Source organism: Coturnix japonica, chromosome 26 (assembly GCF_001577835.2).
Source record: "Coturnix japonica isolate 7356 chromosome 26, Coturnix japonica 2.1, whole genome shotgun sequence".
Classification (NCBI taxonomy): Eukaryota; Metazoa; Chordata; class Aves; order Galliformes; family Phasianidae; genus Coturnix; species Coturnix japonica.
The window spans coordinates 62,586-78,982 of NC_029541.1; the positions used below are offsets into that span (position 1 = coordinate 62,586).

General features: G+C 49.8%; 2 protein-coding genes across 2 annotated transcripts; one reads left to right on the top strand and one right to left on the bottom strand.

Annotated features, from left to right (window-relative positions):
• Positions 1 to 324: 324 nt before the first annotated feature.
• On the bottom strand, positions 325 to 6,820 carry LOC107324591. The gene is given in 9 exon segments (XM_032449339.1): positions 325 to 635; positions 3,904 to 4,118; positions 4,613 to 4,698; positions 4,895 to 5,151; positions 5,345 to 5,372; positions 5,375 to 5,470; positions 5,472 to 5,508; positions 6,179 to 6,236; positions 6,395 to 6,820. Coding segments are annotated over 9 exon segments (1,191 nt in total). The 5' UTR covers positions 6,498 to 6,820.
• Positions 6,821 to 14,543: 7,723 nt separating this feature from the next.
• On the top strand, positions 14,544 to 16,397 carry LOC107324624 (olfactory receptor 14J1-like). Its single transcript, XM_015884803.2, has one exon. It carries the CDS (start codon positions 15,205 to 15,207, stop codon positions 16,138 to 16,140), a length of 936 nt encoding a protein of 311 aa, XP_015740289.1. The 5' UTR covers positions 14,544 to 15,204; the 3' UTR covers positions 16,141 to 16,397.

The following is a 16,397-nucleotide window of genomic DNA, read 5'->3' on the forward strand; positions in this document are numbered from 1 at the left end:
ACAAGCAAAACCTTGCATAATATTTCTTGTAGTGTGTCTCCCATATTCCCCCTTTTTTGTTTAATAATAAGAATGGATTTCAATGTTTGATAAATGTGATCAGTGACCTGATTAGGAAAGGTGTGCAACGTGTCAGCATCACCCCTTAATATTGTTTCTTCTCTGCATTGCTCTAAGACATCACAGTACGCTGTAGGGAAATTTGTCATTCCTGCTTCCTTCCAAGTATCATCAGGAGGAAATGCATCCGATTCGCTTTCTGGATCTTCTGGACCTGGGTCACAACGATCCCCTGGTTTCAGTCCATCCGTGTCTTTAACCACGTTACACGCGGGCTGCACAGACGCAGCCGTGCAGGACGAGAGGGTGGCGGCATGGCGAGGCGCGCAGAATGACATGGGCGAAGTGGTCGTAGAATGTGGTCATAGAGACCGACAATGCGGCGAGCGACGTGGGGGGGGCGGCAGGCGGCCGCTGCCGGTAACGGCTGCTTGTGTCAGAGCACGGCCGCTGTTCTTTCTCATGCTGGGCTGTAGGTTTCCCGACCAGCGACGGCAGGTGACAGTGTTGTGGTTGTCCGAGCGGCAGTTCTGGCACCACACACCGACAGCTTGGCAATTCCGTCGAAAATGTCCCTTAATGCCACACCGGAAACATTTAACAGAGGTGCTTGGGCCTGAATTGGTTACCGCAGACGCTTGTAAGGGTGCAAGAGCTGCTAACACTTGATTCTGGGAAGCCTCAGCCTGTGCCTTTAATCCTGCCCCTAGCTCTTTAATAGCCTCAACTATGAAAGCCTGAGCCCCTGTGGGAACGCTTGATAATCTGTGTAACGCCTCCTCTATTGTCCAGTTACTCCTCAAAGTACTTAGAATGCCATGAGCTGTAGCATTACAATTCTGAAGTGCACAATGTTTTAGCATTATTTCCCTCATGTACTCTGGTACTCCAGCCTTCTCTATGGCTCCAGCTACCTTATCTAGAAACGCTCCAAAATCCTCATTTCTTCCCTGCTGGATTCCCATATAAGACAGCAGCCCACCTGGTGCCTTGATCTTATCCATAGCCTGCCTGGCCAGATACATTGACTCCCTACATTTAACTGGTCCTAATAAAGCCTGGGCCTCCGTCCGGATGAAAGGACCCACCCCTAAAATCAACCTAGCTATGGCCCGACAATCAGATGGCAACAAAACCTGAGTACTCCAGATATAATCCAGTATCTGTCTCGCTGGCTCACTTTTTACTCCAAACTGACTGACCGTAGACCGCAATTGTGACAACAACTTCCAATCTAAAGCACTGATAGCAGCCTGTGTCCCGCCTGCAGGATCAGGCGAATACCCCCCCGGCAGCACCGCCTGTTGCAGCGCTTCCAACGCCTCACCGTCTCCCGTCTTTAAACAAGCCCGCGCCAGCGCAGCCCAAGCCCCCCCCCCTGCTCCCGTGCGACGGCCTCCGCCAGGGCACTCTGTGCTCCTGGGAGCGGCTCACTGCAAAGGGGGGTCAAGGGGGCCGGCTGTAGCACCATGGTCGATGCAGGCGGCTCGTCTGATACAGATGTGCCGGGAGACGGAGACATGGCACTCGGCTCCGGAGCCACTGGCAACACAGGCTTGGCAGCCAGCGGCAACTTTACGGTGGACACTGCAGGGGGCACCGGGCAATCTGACCATTCATTATAATTCTTATTCCTCCCCGGGCACAGCTGCAGCTCTTCTCTCCTCATTATTGCTACCATTACTATTAATAATAATAACATTTTTAGTGACAGGTGAGGGCGGGGGGCTGCATTGGGCCCTATGGGAGGCCCCCCATCCTGGCACACTCCCCCAGGCTGATCCAGCACTTCCATGTGGGTGATTGCAGCAAATCATTATAAACCACACGCCACCACTTCTCGCATTTTTTAGCCATTTTCTCTCCATCTATCATTCCCTGAAAAATTACATCTCCAAATTTACGCCACTCAGCAAGATCATACACTAAATGCGGATTCTGAAATAACCCTTTAGCATACCCATACACTAATAACTTAGGGAGTTCCTTTTCCAAGTCTATCCCCTTAAACTGTCTCCGCCTAAGAAAAGCGGAAAATAAATCATATGCTGCTTGCCTGTCCATGTTTACTTTCGTCGACGCCGTTGCAGCCCTCCAGGCTTCGGCAGCACGTATCGGTCAAGCCCACCTGTTGTGGTCACTCGAGACGCGGAGCACCATGTTTAGCTCTTTCGTCGTCCGTCTAGCTGCGGGACCCGAACCCAACGCAGTTCTTCACCCGTGGCAGCCCTTTTTTCCTTATCACGTCGAGGGTCACCATTTGTTGGAAGTAACCGCGGGAGACAAGTCTCATGCTATCATGGTCAACAAGTCTCGTTTATTAGGTGTTACAGCATCTCATTTATACAATCAGTAATAAGTTCATGCATATTGCAAAAGTAAAGCTCAGGATTGGTGAGTTACACATTACTTCATCTGACCTTTGTGGTTAGCTTTATAGTTACTTTTCTTCACAGCTATGTCCATACATTGCTACACATCTTGCTTTTCCCTTAGGCCGTCCTTGCCTCTAGATACATATTCTGTCTTTAGCTACATATCCTCTCTTTCACATCCTGATTTCTCCTCAGATGCTGCCTCCAGTCACGTACCTTCTCTTACAATTTAACTAATGGAGTTTCATCATGTCCTTTCTCACGAAGCCATTCTGCATAAACACTCTCCACAGGAACTCATTTACATTCTGTCCCTCTGTTGCAGAATGGCTGCATGAACATGGCAGCCACAAAGAATGTGTATGAGCATAGCCTGTATCGTAATACAGACTTTGTACTCATGGAAAAGTACTAAGCAGTAAGCAAAGGACACAATGTCCTTGAAGCAAGCTGTAAACAACTAAAAATGGAATTTGTATCTGCTAATCTAAGGAAGCTGTCGAGTGTCCTAACTGCAGTAGCCCACACATGGGTCTTGCTTGATAACTGCTTCATATGGCTATTCCGCCTAGCTTCTTATGGCTATTCTGTCTGGTAACTATAAGCTACTCACCAGTGAACAAATGACACATGTATTAGGAGCACTATATAAGCTGTGTAAGAGTCACAATAAAGTTGAAGCTTTATCACTCATATTGAGTTCGTATTGCTTCCCCGTTCAATGGCAATTGCACAGTGAACCCTATCCGCGGCACCCCTCCGTCCGGCACATGCACTATTTCTAATTGGGTTCTTCCTGCAGTGGTCATGGGATTGAAATCACACATTTTTCCTTGCAAAGGCTCAAAGTCTTCCTCACTCTGTCCTTTTTACCTCATCATGTTTGATAGAAGTAGTCTGGTTCTGGCCGGCTTCTTCCATTTAGTGTGCAGGAAACTCTTCCCTTATCATAACCTCACATCCTACTTGGTTATGGGCCCCCATACCTAACTTCTAACTTTGAGATGTACTCTTTTACTATATTAGGTTGTCCTAACAGATCGTGTTTGCCTAGCAGAACTGTAAATGCCTCATCTGGAAAGCTCTGCTCCCGGGCCTTAATAAAAAAAAACATGCAGACAAGGAAAGAGACCCTCTGAATTCCCCTTTGCAGGGCTGTCATTCATCTGAGGCAGTCGGTGCGGGTATCTCATCTCCAGATGTAAAACCTGGAGTTGAAAGGAGATTCAGATCCCCACAGGCCTATGGGAGATGGGAGTCCTCTTGCTTTGGAGCAGATGTGCACAAGGAGTTGCCTGTGTGCGTGAGCCCATGGTCTGAATCCTTGGTCGTTCTTAAGATGGAAGTTACTTGCTCAAAAACAGACACTCAATGAGCATAAGGTGCCTGTGCCTGTAGGCAGGGGGGTTGGAACTAGATGATCCTTGAGGTCCCTTCCAACCCAGGTCATTCTGTGATTCTGTGACACAAGTCAGAGCCCTGGGCTGATGGTCAGCAAGGGACTGCCCACCTCCAGTTTGTTGCCTGTGCTGTGGAAAGGAGCTGGAAGCCACTTTACCTTTCTTGCCCTTGGAATGAGGTGGCAAAGTCTCATCTTTTATTGGCTTCCGTGCCCCAGAGAAGCTCCTGGAGGACTTGCGGTGTATCAGGGGCGGCAGTTTGGGGACCAGCTCAATTTGAAACCTGTTAGGGAGGAGAGGGCAGTGAGCGATGTGACGCAGTGCAACAGAAATCCTTGCTGCTCTCTCTGCGTGTTTGCTCACTGGCACGTTTTCATGCTGCATGAAGGCTTTCTAAAGCCGTTAGCAGGGTCACTTGGGATAGGAGGAGGGGAAACAGTTTCAGGCGGAAAGAGGGAAGACTGGCTGGGATGGGAGGAAGAAGGATTTGGCTGGAGGGTTGTGAGGCACTGGGATGTCTTGCCCAGAGAGGTGCTGGTTGTCCAGACAGGCATTCAAGGCCTGGCTGGACATGGCTCAGAGCAACCTCATCTGGAGGTAGGTGTCCCTGTTTCCTGCAGGGAGGTGGGTCTGGGTGCCCTTTTGGGGTTCCTTCCTGCTCCAATCGTTCTGTGATTCTCTGGCACATCCTCCTGGGCAGGACACTGATGGACACGAGGCACAAGCGCTACGGAATGAGAGCTGAGCAGCTGCATCAAGCAGCAGAAAAATACTCACTTGGGTAAGACCACAAGGCAGCCAGAGAACACCAGGGAAGCCACCGGTGTCACACGGGACACCCCCATGTCCAGCAGCGAAGGGGCCTGCAGGGGAGGAACAGGGAGGTTGTGGGACATCTTGGTCACAGCTGAGGCACAGGGAACACGAGGAGCCCGAGGCAGGGAGAGCTGCCAGCACCGCAGCACCTGCACGGCTCAAGCAGCTGCCCAGGTCCTGTTGGGCCGTGTGCGGGCTGAGTGTGACAGGACTGCCCGGACCACGGAGAAACCTATGGCTCACCATGCGAACGGCTCTCCTGAAGTTCGCTTTCCCTGACAGCTTCTCGAGGAAGTCATGATAGAACTTCATTTGGAAGGTCAGCCCATCAATGAAGAGTACTCCAACATCCTTTAGGACCACGGCTATGTTCTCCTCATTCTGCAGGCAGCTGGAGAGCAGTGATACGGTGCTTTGGATACAAGCCCGTGCTCTCCGCCTGCTCACAGAGGTGGCTGCGACCACCTGGCTGCACTTCAGGGGCTCCACCTTCCTGTGGGCTGAGAAAATACCAGGGACGGTGTTGATGATATGGTTGCTGTTCCACCTAGAACTGGCTCTAGGGGACATCATCCAGAACGGCCCCGTGTTTGGATGGGCTCCTGCGAGGGGGAGGTCTGCTTCTGAGAAGGGAAGTGGTGGCCCTCTTTGCCCCATCCACAAAGCCAGCAGAGCTTGAATCTCCCCTCCTACCTGGCAGGGACTCCCTGCCGTAAGGGACTTGTGGTGCACAGCTGTGAGGATGCTGGCCAGGTGAAACACGGGCCAGCACAGGGTCACAGTCCTGTCCTCCATCCTGATCTCCTTGGAGATGATGGATGATGAAGGAGCCGAAGGTGGGAATCCAGACCCCCTGCGAGTGGAGGAGGAAGAAAGGGTGGACGCATTATGGGCTGGCTGGAGGAAGAGCTGGAGGTGGTCCTGTGCGGGGGCAGAGCTCAGGAGCCCCCTCCTGCTGTTCAGAGGCACAAGCCAGGGCAGCGGGGACGGCTTTGGGGCTGCACAGCCCTCTCCTTCCCCTCTCCCTCCCTCTCAAACGCAGCTCAGCGGGGAAACGTGGGGTGAGCTTCCTGCCGTGTGTGCAGGGGAAGACGCAGAGGAAGTCCAGGCTGAGCCGGACAGGGCGAGGAGGAACCTGGCAGCCAACAAACACACCTTGTGTGTGGAGAGATTTATTGACAACTGGCTAGCTGAGAAGGGTCACGTAGACACTGTGCAGCTGACCAAGCTGCTGTGCCATCTGCAAGGACAACGAGAGCAATGGGATGTGTGATGGTGGGGAGATGTTGGCCATGGTTTTGAGAACTCAGCAAGGGAGTAGCTATCAGGACGATAACTGCAAGTTACAAAGATAGTTGGGGTGACATGGACTTGGGAACCAATGATGAGTTTTGCTTTTGTACTGCATATGAGCTAATGAACTGCACTAGAAATGTACATGTAGCCAAAGCAATAAAGGAGATGAGCTGATCATATGTCAACGACAGGTCTGGTGGTTTGCTTTTCTCCTGCCGTCTATGACACTTGTGCACCAGGAGCTGCTTGTGTACGAAGGCGGCCACCGCATCCCAGACGGCAACTCGCTCTGCAGATGAAAGGAAAAGCAGGTCACACTCTGCATCTGCCGCTTCCCGGCACCCCTCTCCCACTGCTGGGCAGGAGGGAGGTGGCAGATGGAAAGTGTCATCTCCATCCCAAGACTGGCTGCAGCACCGCTCCCGTGGTGGCTGTGGGTCCGTGTACCTTCAGTATTACTACATGTTTGTCCAGAGGCATGGCCCACCCTGGGGCCGTTCTTGCTCATTCTGGGTTGCTCCTTCTTGGCACCGGCCATGCTGGAGCTCATCCTTCAGATGCGTCTGCTCTGTACCAGATGCTCCTTCAGGATGCAGGACCCTCCTCGGTGCTCTGCCTTCACCCCCCTCCCGGGTGGCCGTGTCACAAACGGCACCACGGCAAGGTGGTGACATCATGGCCAACTGCCCATGATGATGCTGGCACTGCTGCCTGCACCGCCTGGCAGTGCTGACCCATCTCTGCTTTCTCCCTCTCCTGGAGCTGTGAGTTGAGGGGTGACCCTGGCGTGAGGATGGGGCTGGGATGTGTTGCTGTTCTCTCAGTTCCCTGGTCCTTGGGGACACCCTTAGGGCCCCAAAGCCTCTGCTGGACTCCCTCTTGCTATGGGTGGGCAATGGACAGGGGAAGGAGGCAATGGGGGGCAGTTGGGGCTGAGCAGGTTACAGGACCGTGACTTGGCCACGTTGTTCTAGTGCTCACAATGGGTCCCTGCACCACAGGGCACTTGGGGGACCCTGGGTGCCTCCGCAGCCCTGAGGACCGGGCATCAGGGGCTGGGAATTAATTGATGGCATGGAGGGGACTGTCTGTGGCCTGTTCCAGCAGGACCTGGGCACTGTCACCTCCAGCCCTTCCCTTGCACTCCATGAAGCTGTGCAGAGGAACGGATCTGGAGGGGGCAGGCTCAGAGTGCCCTATGGTTGAGCCAGAGTCACCATTAAGGTGCGACAGGGGCTGTGGCTTCCGTCCCCAGGGGACCCACGTCCTGCCCCGGGTCTCTTGGCTGCTGCCAGTCCTTCTCCTGCCCTGAGTCCCTGGGGACAAACCCTGCAGGGACAAGGCTCCTCCTTGCCAGTGCTGCCCTCTGGTGCCCAGTGAAGACCCTGATGATCAGTGACATCCCATGATGATCAATAAATCCCTCAGCAAAGCTACACGCTGTGTGAAAATATGGGCCAGTGATTTCTTTCACCAGTAAATCTGAGCCAAGGGGAGTGAGGCTTGCAGCAGTCAGCCTTGCCCCTGGGCCACCCGAACAGGTAGGTGAACTATAAATGTAATTGTCTCTGGACACTGGGCTGTCAAGAGGGCGTTCCCCGAGATTTGATGGGTGGATTACCCACAGTCAGGTTAGAGAAATCAGTTAACTGGTGGCCAGAACAAAAGCTCAAAAAGCTCAAGAAAAGCTGATGCATTCGCCCCCCTCCAGCGCAAGGTAGGCAGGAGGCGGGGGAGGGCAGTGAAGGGTGGATGTATTAGAAAGCTTACAACAAAAGGAGAAGATCCTCGATTTAACAACTTGCCATTTGCCCCTGTGAGTCACCATCCAGTTGCCGAGAAGCCAGGGAAACACTTCTCTCCCTGGCCAGCCTGTGTGGATCAATCCAGCCAACCTGAGGCCAGCTTCCCTCACCTTAATGAAATCCCTTATCAAATACCCTTGGAAGGCTAAGGACACCCCCAAAAAGGAATCTAAAATTAACACTTGCTGGATTATTCCCTCATTTTAACCATATGAACAAAGCCCCCAAAGGGCAAGTTGGGGTCTTGTTCTATTTCACAGAAGATCCCCATGGGACCTTGACTGAACACAGAATACCTCTGAGTCACATGTTCTGGTGTCATAGTATTATGTCTTGGCTTGTTGTGGTTGTGGGTTGTGACTGATATCAGCCCTTGGATCTGCTCAACTCCACAATTGGGCTCAGGGTGTTTTCAGCTCATCCTGTCTTTCTGGTGCTCCCTGCACAGTGGCACCATCCCTTCTGAGCCCTTCTGTCACCCCTTTTGGTCAAACTGGTGATGATTTGCATGGAACTCCTCCACGGTGCTTCCAAATTGCTTCCAACCAACTGGGAAATGAGCCAAGGGACCCACCTGATATCTGTTAGGTGTGCTCAGAAAAGAAATGCTTTGTAAAGCCCTTGGCACTGACACTGTTCAGTGTCACATCAGTCCAGGAGCAGCATCCAAAACGTGGCTGTTGGAAATGGTCTGAGTGTTGGTAAGAGATGTGTGTGTTTGTGGGATTACCCCCTGATGGTTCAAACTGTGGGGTATCCTACATACTTCCCTGTGAGAAGTTCAGCAGACTACCACAGTTGTTGAACTTCCAAATCAGCATTTCTATCTCTCAGCATTTGAACTGGTTAGGAAATGCTCGAGTGGAAAGTTCTCGAGACACTGAATCACCTTTGAGAACACTGAATGGTATCATGGTGTTATCTAGATCAGTCTATGTCCGTGACAGGGGGGCAGTAGGCCCGTAGGCTCCCCCAGCCCCTGACAAGTGGGAAGGGAAAAAGGGAAAGGGAAAGAGATGGGAGCTGGGCTCAGGGAAACAAACAGAGAAGCGGCAATGATCTAAGGAGGAAAACTTATTTGACTAACTACAATCTAATTGAAATTGAGGCTACTAAATCAAGTGAATCCACATGATGTTATTATGCAGAATACCAATAGCAAAGATGACAAAATCAGGACAAGGACTAGAAGACGTTCTGAGCAAGTTTGCTGATGATACCAGATTAGGAGGAGCTGTTGCCTCCACCGGGGGCGGAGAGGACTTGCAGAGAGAAGTGAGTACCAGTTGGTCCATAAAGCACAACAAGAACAAGTGCCTGATTGTGCACCTGGGTAGGGGCAACCCTGGACATACACACTGACTGGATATGGAACACTGGAGAGAGGTCTGACTGAAAGCGATTGAGGGTCCTGGTCAGCATCACATAGAATGTGAGTCAGGAGTGTGCCAAGGCAGCCAGGAAGGCCAACGGTCCCATGGCGTGCATCAAGCAAGTTATTGCTAGCTGGGTGAACCAGGTAATCAATCAAGATATTGAAGAAGGCAGGCCCCAGCACAGACCCCTGGGGAGCACCAGGTAGGCCCACAGGTAGGCGTCCAGGCTGGTCTTGAATATCTCTGTAGAGAATGTCTTGAATATTGTGTAGGGAACCTGCTTTGGCAGGGGGGTTGGACTCGATGATCTCCGGAGGTCCCTTCCAACGCCTACAATTCTGAGATTCTGTGAATCTGTGATCTCCAGAGGAGGAGACTCCCCAACCCCTTGGGCAGCCTGTTCCAGTGCTCCATCACCCTCACTGTAAAGAAGTTCTTGCGCACATTCATGCAGAACTTCCTATGCTTCAGTTTCTGTCCATTTCCCCTTGTCTTGTCTCCACACACTGCTGAAAAGAGCCTGGTCTCTCCACTTTGATTTCACACCTCAGATATGAGCACTGACATGAGAGCAACCCCCTGCACCTTTCCCCTGAGAGCAGAGCATAGCAGAGCAGAGACACAGTCCTTAGTATCATGTAGTGTTATTCTGCTTGCCAACAGAAGAGGCCAGTCTTTCTCTATGCTCCATCTGTGGCATACTCCGGAGTTCAAGGCACTGCAAAGATATGTCACATATACGTTCTTGCAATGATGACACTTTGGTATGCTCTGAGCCCGCATTTCAATTGCATCTAAATAAATCTATGATCATACCAGTTGACGGGAAGCTGGCAAATGTTGTCTCACTGTAAGGAAGAGCAAGAAAAATGACACGGGAAATTATGGACCTGTGAGTCTCACTCCAGTGCCTGGTAAAAATATGGAGAAAATGAAGGTGGGAGTTATGGACAAACAGCTGAAGGACAATTCTGTCATTGGTAGCAGTCAACACAAGTTCCCGAGAGGAAGGTCATGTTTAACTTCAGGTCCTTTTATGACATGGTTATCCATTTAGATGACCAAGGGAAGTTGTTATCCTTGAGGATTTCAGTAGAACTTTTGATCCTATTTCTCACAGCACCCTTCTGGACAGAATGTCCTGCATATGGCTAGACAGGAACACAAAATGGTGGGTGAGCAATTGGCCAATAGGTCAAGCCCAAAGGACTATAGTCATTGGGCTCCATCAGGCTGGTAGATGGTCACTATCAGGGGTCCCCAGGGCTCCAATTTAGGGCCGCTTCTCTTTCATGTTTTTGTGGATGACTTGCATGCAGGATGAGAAGATGTTCTAAGCAAGTCTGCTGATAAGACCAGATGAGGAGGTGCTGTTGCCTCCACTGAGGGTGGAGAGGACTGCAGAGAGATGTGGACACAGTCAGAGAACTGGGTACCAGTTGGTATAAGCAGCGCACAGTACATAAAGTATAACATAGAACAAGTGCCTGATTGTGCACCTGGGTAGGGCAACCCTGGCACATAAACACTGCTGGTATATGGGACAATGGAGAGAAACTCTGACTGAAAAGGATGGGGGTTCCCTGGTCAGCTCAATTCGAATGTGAGTCAGCAGTGTGCCCAGACAGCCAGGAAAGCCAGCTGTCCCCCCTGGAGCACATCAGGCAATTTATTGACATCTGGGTGAGGGAAAAGGATTGTCCCTGTCTGCTCTGTGCTGCTGCAGCCTCACTTGGAGCACTGGGTGCACTTCTGGTACCAAGAGCAGAAAGGACATCAAATTATGGGGAGGGAAGTTCAAAAGGAGGGCACTGGAACTGAGAGATCTGAAGTTCAGAGTTTCATTGGGATTGACTGCTTGTTCAGACAGGGCCCTTCTCACATCCCACATCATGAGATGAGACAAAGGGCATACGTGGGATATGAACTTCACAGCATCCTTGCACCCCATGCAGAGCCTGGGATCTTCTGTCCCCATGTCTTTTATTTAACATTATACACACATCCATCCCACTGCCCCAGGAAGGGTCATGAGCCAACATGAGGGACAGGATCCCCCTGCCAAGGTTCTGGGGGTCAGGAATTGTAAGGCAAAGGAAGGTTTTCTTAGCATCAGAGCCACCATGCCAGTGCCTTGAGTGCCTGTATTCATGGCTTCCAATTATCTGTTCTAACAAGTCCTTTGGAAGCTTGCTTGTTAATGGCTCTCAGTGGGCCCATTCATACTCCAAGAAACTTCACTGTTACTTCTGACTATGTCTTGCTGAGTACTCTCTGCAAACTTCTCTCTACACTGGAGGTTGACAGGCTCAGCAGCGAATGTGCCCTGGGGCCCATTATAACCTAAAGAGCCTCCTGTGCCTTCTGCCTTCCTGTTCTCTTCTTCAGGTTTTCAGAACTTGTTCAGCAAAATGGAGAGATATCTAGAGAGAGCTTAAAGAGGAAGAATCTAGCAGACATTTATTTTCTATTTATTTACAGTTGGGTTAAAACAAGACATTAAAGCAGCACTGTGCAACTGATAGTGATCCAGGATGTCCCAATGACTTCTATTCTGTTACTGTGTTGACAAAGCTCCTCAGCCTCCCCACCCCATTTCTTCTCACATTGGACCTATGGGACTTGCATCACTTTTTCTCACATCACTCTTCTCCTCTGCCATCACCTGCTCAGCGTTAATCCTCCTTTGCACCAACTCCCAGTGGCTTTCCTCAGAGAACCAGCTGCACATGGAAAAGGAAAGATTTCTCTTTTTTATCTGGCCAGCAAACGGAAGGAAAGGTGATGCAATTGAATGAACAGTAAAACACAGTGATCAACTGCATGGCATGTCCAAGCTGCATCTATTGAGTTTTATATTTTACAGGGAATATTTGTTCAAGAAATGATTTAGACGCAGATAGGATTGGATAGATAGAATCACAGTGAAGGATTTGACAACAGAGTCCATCAGCATTTTGAGGAATGGAGCAAATTCCAGTAATGTCCCTGTAAGTAAGAAATCATACAGATAATTGGGAGGTATCTGACAAAACAAAGAGCAGGGATGGGGAAATCTGGAGGGCAGTGGTAGGAGCATGTGTCCAAATGGACTGCTGAAAACTTGCCCTTAACTAAGGCCATTTATTTAGGACAGCTGGAGACACCTGAAAAATGAGGGACATCAAATAGGCAGCAGGGAAGAGCAATGGCGACGCCAGGATTTAGTCACAGGGCATTGGCACTGGCACCGCTGTCTGTGTCTCTGTACCTGAAGGCATCTGAATTATAGGGAAAAAAAAAAAAAAAAAAAAGACACAAAATCCCTACAAATTCTCATATTTACAACTAAAAATAGAACAAGATTCATGACGATTTCTCATGTTGAGAAGGGTTAACACATTTTCACTGATTTCTATCTTTGTCTTCCATTCTTTGTTTCAGTTTTATTGACATCTATGATCATCTTTTAAGCTTACAGCCTCAAAATAAATAAATAAATAAATAAATAAATAAATAAATAAATAAATAAATAAATAAAAAGAGATACATTAGCATCTTGCACTTGGCCTGATGCCCCTTTGACCTTTATAATTCCCACCAGACCTTCCATGCTGGAGAGCATGAGATCCAGCAGAGAATCTCTCCACTTTGGTTCCTCCACAGCTTGGTCAAGAATCTCCCATCTGTGCTCTCCACGGATCTGCTGGATGGCACATGCCCTGCTGTGCTGTCCCTGCAGCAGATAATGGAGTGACAAAAGCTCCCAAAGGGAAAAAGGGCCTGACAACATGAGACTCCCATCTGTCTGCAGAGTACACCTTCCACTTGCTCTCCCTGATCAGGAAGACAGGAACAGGCACTGTTGATCTCTACCATTAGCCATTTCCATTAGTTCTGACCTGGCTGCTCTGCCATCCCCAGGCAGAGCTCAGTGCACTCTCTTTTCCTTGTCTCCTCACCAATCCATCATTAAGAATGTATACCCCAGTGCTACCCCTGTAAACCCCTTGTGCTACAGTGCAGTTGTAGAAGCCATTCAACTGTGCCACTGTGGTCCAAACAAGAGCTCAGGCATGTAACTCTACAAAGATTTCTAGCTCCTCAAGTCTTGTTGTTCTCATTAGTGCAATAATACAGAAGTAAACATACTCATTGGAAAGCATCACTGGACAGAGCCTGACTGGATAGCTCATCTATGGTATTACTGTGAAGAAGGTGGCACACAGGCTTTAGATCCATTGTGGGTCTTGGAGTTGACACAGCAGCACAGATACACCATGGGCATGGCTTTCCTGAAGGCCCTGTGCTGCATTTACAGCTGCATGTGAGTGTGTGGGAGAGCCCAGAGACACTAGGCTGCTTCTGAAGCCATTCACTTGAGAGCCCACCGAAAACTGAGGTTATGTCTGTTGAAGAATAAAGACGTATGTTATCTTTGTATTGCCTTGAGCTCCAGAATATGCCGCAGATGGAAAACAGAGAAAGATCTGGCTCTTCTTTTTTGAGCTCATCCATTTAGTCAGCTGCGTAACTCTGCATTCTCAGTGGATACAGTGTGTCCATGGGGAGCTGAATCCCATTTCAGCCCCAGGATTTCCCATTAGAGAGGAGACTCCTGCACTGCCTCAACTAAATCACTGCCCTGCACAGGGGAAGTCCACCTCTCTCTGTCCTTGCCTGTATGCCCATTTTGTTTCATCACAGGATCTCAGGTATCAGGTCTGGAATCAGTCACTGACCACTGTACATTTGGTATTTAATTCATCAGATTTCAAAGTACAATCATGATGTGGCTGTTTTCCAGGATCTGATGGCAAAGAGGACACAGGGACATCTCAGGGGAGACGAGTGGGAAGGATAAAGTATGACATCCTCTGCTGCTGAGCTGGGCCGGGCTCCTGGGACACATGGAGCTCATACAAGTGGGCAGTGCTGCAGGGAGACAGCTGTGCCCAGGAGCAGCTCTTGTGCACAACACAGTCAGCAGGTTAAAGACAGAGACGAGAGAAATTGGTGAGAACTTGAAAGATGTGTACGGTGTGAGCGGGATGTGAGCTCTCTGATGAAGCTTTGCTCACAGACGACAACACGGTAAGACTCTTGCAGTAGGTTATGCAGCTGTTTTAATAGAGGGTTATCTAAATGTGGGACATCCTACAGCATATTGCTTTCACTTACTGCAAGTTTCTTTAGAGATAAAAGTACTTTTGCTTTAGCTGAGGGTTTCCATGCTGCAGTATGAAAGCACAGCCCTGAGTGCTGCATGTCTCAGCATGGCTGCAGGCTGTGCAGACGGGGCTGCAGGCGGGTGCCCAGGGCTGTCCTGCAGAGCAGGGTCCCTGCTGTGCCCCAGGGGCTGTGTGCCGGGTATGGGACTGCCGCCTGCCAGGCTCAGCACTCAGCCTGCCTGGGGAGCTGCCCAGGGTGCTGGGGGAGACGTGTGGGGGGAAGGAGCCACCCGGCAGGGCTTGTGCTGCCACAGCTGCTGCCTGGGGCAGGGGATCACAGCTCCACTGCACAACTGAATGTTTGTGAGGGTACTTTGCAAGAGGAGAGCCAAGGCAGGGGGTTTCCATTTCCTGTTCTGAGGCAAAGAGGTTTGGAGTCAGAAATCTAAAAGGGGCAATAAGAGTTCTGAGAATTTTTCATCAATTGCTTGTTTTGTGAACACTCACACATGATGTGCTTTCAGTCTCCCCTTTCTCGAAGGATGGAATTATCATCATTTTCTGTAGGCATGAATAATTCACTTATCCTACAAACAGGCAGCATTTTCTAACTGAAACTGAATGCCACAGAAGCTGGGGTAAAGGGCTCTAAGAGCACTTGGGGTAAAGATATGAGACATGAAACAGATGAAAATATCCAGGGACAAGGGATGAGAAAAGAAGAGGAAGGTTAGAGCTCCATATGCTGCTTCTGCTTAAGGAATGCTGAAATACATGAAATTAAATGCAAGTAATGGTGCTAAATGTACACTGTTGTAAGAGAATAAAAACATTTCATATTATAGCAGGAGGAGTGTGTCTGAGAATGGTCTGGACTTGTCATTATCTTCTGCACTCTGAGCAGGACTCAAAGCCCAACAAAGCAGATGTCCAACAGCAGCTCCATCAGCGAGTTCCTCCTGCTGCCGATGGCAGACACGCGGCAGCTGCAGCTCCTGCACTTCTGGCTCTTCCTGGGCATCTACCTGGCTGCCCTCCTGGGCAACGGCCTCATCAGCACAGCCGTAGCCTGCGACCGCCGCCTGCACACCCCCATGTACTTCTTCCTCCTCAACCTGGCCCTCCTCGACCTGGGCTGCATCTCCACCACTCTCCCCAAAGCCATGGCCAACACCCTCTGGGACACCAGGGCCATCTCCTATGCAGGATGTGCTGCACAGCTCTTTTTCTTTCTCTTCTTCATCTCAGCAGAGTTGTCCCTTCTCACCATCATGTCCTATGACCGCTACATTGCCATCTGCAAGCCCCTGCACTACGGGACCTTGATGGACAGCAGAGCTTGTGCCACCATGGCACCAGCTGCCTGGTGCACTGGGGTTCTCTATTCCCTGCTGCACACTGCCAGTACATTTTCACTGCCTCTCTGCCAAGGGAATGTTGTCAACCAGTTTTTCTGTGAAATCCCCCAGATCCTCAAGCTGTCCTGCTCAGAATCAAATCTCAGGGAAGTTGTGTTTCTCTTTTTTGGTGCCAGTTTAGTTTTTGGTTGCTTTGTTTTCATAGTTGTGATCTATGTGCAGATCTTCGTTGCCGTATTGAGGATGCCCTCAGAGCAGGGACGGCACAAAGCCTTCTCCACGTGCCTCCCTCACCTGGCTGTGGTCTCCCTATTTCTCAGCACTGGCTTTTTTGCCTACCTGAAGCCCCCGACCATTTCCTCCCCACTCCTGGATCTGACAGTGGCACTTCTGTACGCAGTGGTTCCTCCAACACTGAACCCTGTTATCTACAGCATGAGGAACAGGGAGATCAAGCACGCTCTCAGGAAGATGTTGCAATACACACTATTCCAGCTTCCATAAAATGCACAACTTCCTCATAGGATTCCCAGTGATGGTTCTTCATCTTTTATGCATCTTTGATTGTTTGATTATGTGAGATATAGCAACGTGCAAAAATATATATATATATTATTGAACTTATAAATAAAAATGTATTACACTTTTTTCCTACCTAATTTCCATTTTTTCACTCCAAGAGCTCATGTAAACATGTATCCAGATTCCCCGAATATGTTAAAAGATACCTAAAAAGGTTTCAAAATAGACTTTTACTTAGC

Bases quoted from the DNA above. Each gene is read 5' to 3' on its own strand.
- LOC107324624 (XM_015884803.2), top strand. From the start codon at position 15,205: ATGTCCAACAGCAGCTCCATCAGCGAGTTCCTCCTGCTGCCGATGGCA.